The sequence below is a fragment of the Labrus bergylta genome, chromosome 19 (assembly GCF_963930695.1).
Source record: "Labrus bergylta chromosome 19, fLabBer1.1, whole genome shotgun sequence".
Lineage (NCBI taxonomy): Eukaryota > Metazoa > Chordata > Actinopteri > Labriformes > Labridae > Labrus > Labrus bergylta.
In genome coordinates this window covers 3,657,651-3,668,230 of record NC_089213.1, presented here as the reverse complement: position 1 = coordinate 3,668,230, position 10,580 = coordinate 3,657,651, and the positions used below count along the sequence as shown (strand labels likewise).

General features: G+C 42.0%; 1 protein-coding gene across 2 annotated transcripts; it reads left to right on the top strand.

Annotated features, from left to right (window-relative positions):
* Positions 1 to 19: 19 nt before the first annotated feature.
* On the top strand, positions 20 to 7,524 carry meaf6 (MYST/Esa1-associated factor 6). 2 transcript variants are annotated; one of them, XM_020642235.3, is made up of 8 exons: positions 20 to 174; positions 3,419 to 3,534; positions 3,830 to 3,917; positions 4,026 to 4,071; positions 4,178 to 4,370; positions 5,486 to 5,515; positions 6,023 to 6,056; positions 7,054 to 7,524. In XM_020642235.3, exons 1-8 carry the CDS (start codon positions 85 to 87, stop codon positions 7,066 to 7,068), a joined length of 612 nt encoding a protein of 203 aa, XP_020497891.1. In that variant the 5' UTR covers positions 20 to 84; the 3' UTR covers positions 7,069 to 7,524. The 2 variants fall into 2 exon arrangements, with proteins under 2 accessions (XP_020497891.1, XP_020497892.1); XM_020642236.3 differs by lacking the exon at positions 5,486 to 5,515.
* The last annotated feature ends 3,056 nt before the right edge of the window (positions 7,525 to 10,580 follow it).

Genomic DNA, 10,580 nt, shown 5'->3' with positions numbered 1-10,580 from the left:
CAAGACCGCTTGGTTGCTGTTGTTTCTCTCGCGAGATCTGGCAAAACACCGCTCTTGTTTTGTTTCCAGACAGCTCGATCCATCATGGCGATGCACGCGAAGGCGACGCCGCCACAGATCCCGGACACCCGCCGGGAACTCGCCGAACTGGTGAAGAGGAAACAAGAACTAGCAGTAAGAAATATGTTTGCCGCATTTTCGCCCTTTGCCTCCGTTTTGAATCACAGCGAGCTATAAATGAAAACCGTAACGTTTGCTAGATAAGGCCTCACTTGATGCTAAGATGCTAAGCTAACCATAGCATCGCCCGGTTTGCTTCTACTAGTTAGCATTGGGACAGAGGTGTAGAGGGGTAACGTTTTTCGCGTTTTTGTGGTTATTGAAGGTGGACTCTGCTCGTAAATGTTTATATTAAAGTACAATAAGCTCTCGAGTTTGATTCGGTTAGCTTGTGTTAAATTGGCGGGCACATCAACACTCAAACTGCAAAAAACTACAGTTTAGCCGCCGCTCGGCTCGGCTGAGTTCTCGCGATATGTTAGAAGATTTGCCAGCTTGCCCTTTTTTTCTTCTTCTTCTTTGGTGTTTTGCGGCTGCGTCCATCCACATTGTTGCATTACTGCCACCCCCAGGAGCCGTTCTCCTTCATTCATCAAGTTGTCAAGTCCAGTCAGTTAAATATTAGTTTTTTTTCCAATTGCTAAAACACAATTTTCCAAACTAGGCTTGTTTTTATCAAAATACTTACATTACTACAAAACCACACACCCAAACTGCAAAAGACCTCATATATATCCTGCAAGATGAAGCACTGCAACCAAAACTACATATAGCATTATCAAAATCAAACTTTTGCACTTTGGCACACACTTCATTCATATTACCAGTCTAACCAACCACACACCGTTGGGCATAATGAAAAGCACACTCATCTTTAGCATGCTTTGCCATAATACTAACATAGTTTGAGTTGTAGAAAATTCTTCAGATTGTTCACATGCACAGACATATTTGCAGATACACACACATGCTGTTAAAACATTTATTTTTTTTATTTTTCACCAAACAAGTCAGTGCTACATATACCAGGACAGTAAAACGGCTCAAGTTGGGCTGCTCTCTGTCCAGCCTCTCGCATTGTCAGCCCATGATGACATGATCAACTAAGGTTGCTCTGATTTCATTTGAAAGTTGTTTTTTTCTTTGGCCATGAACTCCTCTACCAGCTCTACCCCTACCTCTCACTCTTCCTCTACCAGCTCTACCTCTACCTCTCACTCTTCCTCTACCTCTCACTCTTCCTCTACCAGCTCTACCCCTACCTCTCACTCTTCCTCTACCAGCTCTACCCCTACCTCTCACTCTTCCTCTACCAGCTCTACCCCTACCTCTCACTCTTCCTCTACCAGCTCTACCTCTACCTCTCACTCTTCCTCTACCAGCTCTACCTCTACCTCTCACTCTTCCTCTACCAGCTCTACCTCTACTTCTCACTCTTCCTCTACCAGCTCTACCTCTACCTCTCACTCTTCCTCTACCTCTCACTCTTCCTCTACCAGCTCTACCCCTACCTCTCACTCTTCCTCTACCAGCTCTACCCCTACCTCTCACACTTCCTCTACCAGCTCTACCTCTCACTCTTCCTCTACCAGCTCTACCTCTACCTCTCACTCTTCCTCTACCAGCTCTACCCCTACCTCTCACACTTCCTCTACCAGCTCTACCTCTCACTCTTCCTCTACCAGCTCTACCTCTCACTCTTCCTCTACCAGCTCTACCCCTACCTCTCACACTTCCTCTACCAGCTCTACCTCTACCTCTCACTCTTCCTCTACCTCTCACACTTCCTCTACCAGCTCTACCCCTACCTCTCACTCTTCCTCTACCAGCTCTACCCCTACCTCTCACTCTTCCTCTACCAGCTCTACCTCTACCTCTCACTCTTCCTCTACCAGCTCTACCCCTACCTCTCACTCTTCCTCTACCAGCTCTACCTCTACCTCTCACTCTTCCTCTACCAGCTCTACCCCTACCTCTCACTCTTCCTCTACCAGCTCTACCTCTACCTCTCACTCTTCCTCTACCAGCTCTACCCCTACCTCTCACTCTTCCTCTACCAGCTCTACCTCTACCTCTCACTCTTCCTCTACCAGGTCTACCCCTACCTCTCACACTTCCTCTACCAGCTCTACCCCTACCTCTCACTCTTCCTCTACCAGCTCTACCCCTACCTCTCACTCTTCCTCTACCAGCTCTACCTCTACCTCTCACTCTTCCTCTACCTCTCACACTTCCTCTACCAGCTCTACCTCTCACTCTTCCTCTACCTCTCACTCTTCCTCTACCAGCTCTACCCCTACCTCTCACTCTTCCTCTACCAGCTCTACCTCTACCTCTCACACTTCCTCTACCAGCTCTACCTCTACCTCTCACTCTTCCTCTACCAGCTCTACCTCTACCTCTCACATTTCCTCTACCAGCTCTACCTCTACCTCTCACACTTCCTCTACCAGCTCTACCTCTACCTCTCACACTTCCTCTACCAGCTCTACCTCTACCTCTCACACTTCCTCTACCAGCTCTACCTCTACCTCTCACACTTCCTCTACCAGCTCTACCTCTACCTCTCACACTTCCTCTACCAGCTCTACCTCTACCTCTCACACTTCCTCTACCAGCTCTACCTCTACCTCTCACTCTTCCTCTACCAGCTCTACCTCTACCTCTCACTCTTCCTCTACCAGCTCTACCTCTACCTCTCACTCTTCCTCTACCAGCTCTACCTCTACCTCTCACACTTCCTCTACCAGCTCTACCTCTCACTCTTCCTCTACCAGCTCTACCTCTACCTCTCACAAATCAGAAAATGTGTTTAGACTTTTGGAGACTTGAGAAGAGGTTTTGCTCTCTGTGTGTCAGTTTAAATAATTGTGCTACGCATGTCATTTTAGTGTGTTAGCAATTGGAAAAAACTGTAAACACCCCCTTTCCTCCCTTCTCACATGCATGATATGCATCATAACAAACCAACCAAACAACAAACTAAAGTGGCACGAACCTTAAGTAATAAAGTGAAATACAAGCAAGTAATCAAATCAAAGTTAAATAATGATTATTCAAAATCCCTCACACTATTAACAAAAACAAACACACAACCCGAAACCAAAAATCGTTGTTTTCACAAATACAAGACAAACAAAACATTAGAAAAGTATGGAATCAAAGTACAATATCAATCAAAACCTTAATCAATAGAATTATTAACTGGTAACACATTTTATTAAATCAAGTCACTGACTGTACAAAAATCTTCCCACTAACAAAACAAAAACACACAGCATGTTTACCTATCTGTCTACTTACTGTGCACTGTCCCCTTTTCAAAGTCACATCTAATTCATTCTCTGCTGTATCATAGGAAACACTGGTGAACTTGGAAAGACAAATATATGCATTTGAAGGCAGCTACCTAGAAGACACCCAGATGTATGGCAACATCATCAGAGGATGGGACAGATACCTCACCAACCAAAAGTAAGTACCATGTATATTACACTCAGGCTTTCTGAGCTGGTTCTGTTTTCAAGTATATAGAAGAGGAAAAGACATGGAAACGGTTGAACTGCTATCAAGAGAGCCACAACCATCTCGAATTAAAAGTACAAACATATGAATAAACCCTTTTTATTTCTTATTCAGAAACTCGACTTATTTATAGCTGTTATAAGTGTTAAAGATCCATTGAACTTGGGCAAGTCAAGAACTGTCTGTCCATCCACTTGATCCACTTGAACAGTTGTTAACCTCACTGTGTTTTTACTTTTGACAGAAACTCCAACAGTAAGACTGACAGAAGAAATAGGAAATTCAAGGAAGCAGAGCGTTTATTCAGCAAGTCGTCCGTCACATCCGTTGCAGTAAGTTTCTTTCTCTGTGGACATTTCCACACTCCATATCTGTTGCTCATTTTTGATGGGATAACTGAAGAACTTCTATGTAACTGGACTCTCTGTTTTGTTTTACAGGCAGTCTGTGCACTCGGTGGGATCCCAGATCACATGAATGAAAAACGTGAGTTGTGACTTTATCACAACAAGCATAAGAGGATAAAGCTTCCTCATGCATAGGTCTTGGGTCTGACTTCGTCGTGGTCTTTAATCGTTTAAATCCTGTTCAGGTGAGGCAGGCAGCGGCACAGAAAGCGACGCTTCTCCAGACCTCCAGAACCAAGAGAACGAGCCGAGCCAGGAGGACACCGAAGATGTGGACTCGACATTGCAGGACCTAAAGCCCCAGAAAGCTGCCTCGTCTTCATCCTCAGGCAGTCACCACGGGAGTCACAAGAAGAGGAAGAACAAAAACAGACACAGGTACACGGCCGGAGTACATGACCCATTGTGTCAGTACAATGTTTAATGTGTGCTTCTTTTTCTGTTCTCGTGCTGTGATTGGACATCCAGTTTCAGGATTTCTTGAAAGAATCTTAGTTTGGGTCATAGCTGATCAGCATGTCGTTGGAAACCATGGTTACCAGGATAAAGAGGGTTATATTTGGTAACCCATTAGTAACTGTTAGACAAAGGCTAACAAGCATTCAACTCCTTCATAGGAAACATTATGTATTACTGCCAATTTCCACACACTCCGTGCGCCAGGCACTACGCTGCCATTCGCTGCCAGTCTACTCAATGCTCCTGTTTCCACAGCGATCGCCACGGCACGTCTCCGGCGCGTGCCAGCTGCGCCACTATGCTCCGCTCTGTCGTCTATTTTGGACGTGGCACTCTGCAAGCACGCGTCAAGCTGAGCAGAGTAGAACAGCCCGGGCAGGAAATCACACGAGGAAACACACAGAGGGTCCGGTCAATTTAAAAATATACAATACTTACGTATTTTCCAACATTTTATCAACATTACGGCAAATCAGGCACCAAGAGAACAACAAAGAAACCTCAAAGACAAAACAAGTTGTTTGCGCCATCTTGTCGTTCTCATGTGATGTGTGTACAGCTGCTCATGGCTCCATGGAGGATGTGGAATTTGGCAGTTAATAGTATAACAAGCAACAGTTGAGGAGTTTTGAAACTCCTAGCTAAAGGTTATTTTGACTAGAAACGGGTGAATGTTATTTATTTTTTTGTGACTAATCTGTCAACACCTACCGAGTAATCATTTCCCGTTATGCGTCTTTAACCTGATATAAATGTAAAGAAAGTATGGTTTCTTGCTTTTCAGTATTTCTGTCTTTGTTTTCCTTCATATTAAATGTCAATCTATTTGTTTCCTTAAGCCTGAAGCTAACCACATATTAACACAGCAGGTACTCCAACTAGCTAACAGCGTCCGAGTGGATCTCTCACTCTGTAACATCTGGACTGCAGTATCATGTAGACGTAGGGCTTTAGACTCAGGTCGGTGAACTAACAGCTGCTGCTTTCTTCCTCCCCCCTAATGCTGCCCCCCCCACCCCCCTTTCCTCCCTCAGTCCTTCTGCCATGTTTGATTATGACTTTGAGTAAGTCTGGATTTTACTTCCTGCTCCTGCTGTGTTTACATCCTGTCTGCTTGTTACTCCCATCTTCAACTTTTCCACCTTTCGTCCTGCTTTCAGTCTTGCTTCTGTTGAAATAGTTTGAGTTGAAGCCTTCTAGTTATTCAGACAAACTGCATGTCCGACACCTCAATCTCTACATGTGAATGCATCCTGCACTCTGAACTCCATTAGATAGTCTTGCTTGCTGCTGGGGTATCTTCATATCTTTCTTACCCCAGATTCATTTCAAACGTGTGTCCCCAAAAATTCCAGCAATCAAGTAAGAATTGCTGATCCTGTCTGATGCTGGGCCTGCTACAGATCTATGCACAAACAAGAACAAACACATGTTCATTCAGCGTTCTTGTTCTGGGCTTGTCTGTGAGGCTTTTCATGACACAGTAGTGGTTTGGCTTTCAACCTTTAGTCCCATCGAATCAGGTTATGATCTCATCCTGTCTAATGCAGCCCTTCTTTACTTTGTTGCAGATTTGACATGAAGGTGAACAAGAAACCACGAGCTGTAAGTCAAAATCATTTTTTATTTTTTAAAGTCTTAATGTGACAAAGAATGTGTGACGTTTTGATCCAGTAGTTATCACCCTTGAGCACTAGCGTTTCCAACCCCCCTCCTTTCCCGTTTGCGCCAAGGAGTTATCAAATGGAACGCACCAAAATTAAGCACCATTAAACTCAAGCTGCAGAGAAAAGGGTTGTTTGCTCGAGCTGCAATTGCCTGTGGCCTTGGCTGTTGTGTTAGCAGGCTAATGTTAGCACACTTTAGTTTTCCTGTAGCTTCACATTGCATGTAAGTTGACACAGAATGACCGTGATCTAAAAATCTTATGTGACATCAAAATAAGCAGTGAGTATGTTCTTCTTCTTCTCTCTAGTCCTTGACTAAAACAGCTTTAATACACAAGGGGAGGAGTCATGTAAACATGATGTAAACACAGCTCTGACAACAACACAGCCGGTAGAGTCTCAGAGACACATTTACAGATGATATTCTTGATCTCTAGTGTATTTATGTGTAAAATGTCACACATTCTTCCTTTAACTTGGAGCTTCATTTTAGACTTTTAAAATGAATTTTATTGTTTTCATTCATCTTTTAGTCCATACAATTGATTTACCTTTCCTTCAATTGTGTACCCACCCTATTTAAATGATGTTTGTTAATCTGTTTCTTGATGACCCTGATGAAGGCCACGAGCCGAAACGCGTCGGTCTAAATTGTTAATAAAGTTGATCTTCTTACTGCAAGTGTTGCTGGAGCATTTTGACCTCTTCTAGTCCATACAATTAAAAAAGGAAAAAATGAGATTCATCCTGATAATGACTTTCCTGCTCTGACTTGTATTTAAAACAAATCTATTTAATTCTCACATTATAGAAACTTGAAAAAGCTAACACAGCTGCTTATTTGAATTTAAATGGTTTAATTTCTATGTTTTGTCCAAATATATGCTGATGAAAGTTTTTGCCACCAGATTAACATATTTATCGTCCTCCTGCAGGATTACTCGACCTAACAAAGACGAGTGCTGTATCTGGACACGCGTGAGGATACTTGCAGACAAACGCAAGATTTCTGGACTTTGTGAACTTTTTATGTTTTTTTTTTTTTTTAATTCTCAGTTGTCATATTTCAGCCTGTACTGTGTGTATTGCTTGAAACAACCCCCCCTCCCCTCCTTCACTCCCCCCCTACTTTCAGGTCATGGTAATGATTCTTGACCTGTTACCATTAAGTAGAAATACGGTGTCGCATGTTACTTGAGGCCTGATATGTGGCCCACCTTCAGTAACACACCAGCTTGTATAGTGTTAAAAAAAAAAGTATTTATTAAGTAGTTGATTCCCATGTTTCACGTTGTAAGAAAGTCATGTTTTTTTTGTTAAACTTCACACAACCCATCGAATACCCTGGTGTTCTTTTATTACATGGTTTGTTTTTCAAGAAAATAAAAAAATGCCGGTAACATGAAGTATATTCTTGTAATTTATTAAAAGCTCTGAGGTAGTAGCGGTGCTTTGAACCCCTTATCGAAGCCTTTTAGGGACCACTTGATAGCCTGAATATGCTGTGAGTTGTTCCTCGTAGTTATTGCCTGAAATCTTTGTTGTTTCTAGTGTCTTATCAAATGTAGACGCAGGCCTTTGAAACTTTAAAAACGGATCATGTGTTTGGTAAAGTTCCCACACACATGCTTCATATAAATGATGATATGGAATAGTTAACAGCCCAGATATCAGTGTTTACTTAACGTATATAGACAAAAGCCAGGGCATTCTCTTCTGACAGCGCTCAGTTTGTGCTATGAAAACAGTTCCTTAAATAAGCAGGCGTCCCAAAGCACGGCCTTATGACAGCAGCATGCTATTTACACAGTTCCTGCCTGGCTTTTATCGGCCATTAACTTTGGCATTTCATGCTGTTCTAACCAGTAGATGATTTAAACACTTGGAAAAGTTGTTTTGTATAATATTTCTAATGCAAAATCACAGCTTTTAACACTTTGCTAAAGTAGTCAGCGTGCAGTATCACAACTGGTCACTAGGCGGCGCTGCAACACAACACAAGTAAAGCTCATAATGATATTCACGAACATACACCAGAGGGTTTAAGAATCTGTATTTTGGGGTTTACACACTTGGTATTCATACTTTGTTGTCTTTTTATTTATAAAATTCCAACAAATTCATTTTTTTCTAAATGAAAAAGTAATGCATAAGCTCACGAGTGTGTCAACATTTCAATGAGTGGACACACACAAGAACACTTTGATAATAGACTTTAATAGAACACTGAATGCAAAACCGCGTAATATAATGTTTTTAAAAAAATCATACCAGCACAAAAATCTACCTATTAGCACGAGAACACTCAATACATAGACAAGGAAAAATAAATCTAGGTAATAATGTTTATAGTTACATGTAAGTTTCTAAGGTTGAAGAAGAGTTGCACACACACGTAATCTACTGGTGTTTTAACCCTTCTTCCAGAGGTCGGTACACCAGGTGTTGAGTTTATCCTGTTATACAATATGACTGTGCGCCCAATAAAATCAACAAATCAGCAATATCTTTAATCGTTTAATGCTGCCATTGCTTTGGGATATGTCCCTGTTTGCCGACTGGGAAAAGATCATTACCACTGTCGTTTCTATCTGTAAAAAGTGGACGAAGCTAGAGCCAGCAGGCCGTTAGCTTTGATTGCCACATGGATTGAAAAGCTGCTAAACAAGACACTAAATGGTCTGCCTACAGTGTGAAAATATCCCGTGAAAACCAGAAGTAGTTTCATTCTTTACATTACTGTTTGTCTAAAACGTGAGCCTTGAAGGTACTGCTTTTGTTTTCATTTGGAAAGCTTGGCTAGTTAACGGTATCATATGCTTATTTAAGCTAATTTGTTGCTGGTTATAGTTTCACAACTAACAGAATTTTGCTAAATTCATTAAAGGCTGTTTTAGTGAGGAACTGCTTTATCTTTCTCAAGTCGTATTTTGTATTAATAACACTTTTTAATAGTTCGTTCAGAGCATCTAAAAACTTGAAAAAACTTCCCAATGAGGAGCAGATTAGTCCAAACTAGCCTGAAAGAGCACTCCAGGTCGGGGCTGGACACAGGCATCCTGAGGATCCAGAGCGACTGACAAACAGAGATGATGGAGAGACTGCCTGGAAAAAAGTCCATCCCAGGAATGCAATCCTCGGTTTCAAGCTGCTCCACCACCGCATCCATCCCAGAGACACATTTCTTCTGGTCAGGATGACAAAATGACTGTTTTTTAACCGCTCTGTTGCTACAGCCCCGCGGTTAGCTTTGTGACTGGTTTGGTCCGGCAGCACTGTAGTTCAGATGTTATATTGCAATATCTAAGGAGGTATATTGCACTATAATTTTGATATCTTTAATTCACGGTCTCCAGAGGATTTATCCTAAAGAATTTGGCAATGTCATAACCTCTAAGGATTACTGGTGATCCCAAAACTTCTCCCTTGATATTGCCAGTGAGGTTGATGAAGCCTCTTTTTGCTCTAACCCAAGATTTTTCAACATTTAATCTTAGTCATTCCCGATTGTCCAAACGTTGGTTTTTGACCATATAGCTAAACATTATCAACTGCTAGCATGCTTTGACAAGACTGGAGCATTTTGTACAAGTTACATCTGCCCAAGTAGCGTGTAAAGCTAAATTTTTGTAGCATTTAGTATTGGGTATTAATCACTAGACTGGTAGCATGTAGGCTACCCAATTAGCCTGTTTGGTAAGGCTAGGTTCTTGGTCACTAACTGGTTGGCAATGTCAGTGAATCCACCAAACAGGTCAAGACTAAAGGTCTAAACAATTAATTCCTTAAATCTTGTTTTTTAGGCATTTTTTGTCCCCAGTGGATGAATCCTGATGAATCTGTGGATCCACTTTCTTGTCAAGTAGCCTTACTGTGAAAATTTTAGGCTACATTCTTCAAAAGTAAAATCCGTTCAATTAATCAAATCAATCTTTATTTGAATAGCGCCAATTCATAACAAGCGTTGTCTCCAGACACTTTACAAAAGAGCAGGTAAAGGATCTTACTCATTGTTATGTCACAAAGACTTAGCGTTAATCCATCAAGAGCACTTAGCAACATTTAGCAAAAGTTACAGTGGCAGGAAAAACTTCCTTTTAAGAGGCAGAGATCTAATGCAAATCCAGGATTATCTACTGGAACTGGGCCGGGCTTCAAAATGGGATACGGGGAGAATTTGCATGAACCATTGCCGAAGGAGAGCCTCACAGAGTTACAGACTTACAGATGTGTATTTTTATCCTTTTCTCTCACTTTTATTCACCATCCCTTCCCCCTCTTTTACATCACGTCAACGTTTCTCCGTCCTGTTCACATCTTCACCTGAGTTGCTGACTCACAGGTAATGACAGTGCGCTGAGCGTTAACACAGGTTTGGAGACATACTGCACATTCTTCTCCCAGCGGTATATCATTTCCTCATCTCCTCCCCACGTCTGACCTCAGCCGTCCGACACATAGA

Coding starts and splice junctions, on each gene's coding strand:
- meaf6 (XM_020642235.3), top strand. CDS start 85: ATGGCGATGCACGCGAAGGCGACGCCGCCACAGATCCCGGACACCCGC. Junction 3,535..3,829: donor AGATACCTCACCAACCAAAA/GTAAGTACCATG, acceptor TACTTTTGACAG/AAACTCCAACAGTAAGACTG. Junction 4,371..5,485: donor AAGAACAAAAACAGACACAG/GTACACGGCCGG, acceptor TTCCTCCCTCAG/TCCTTCTGCCATGTTTGATT.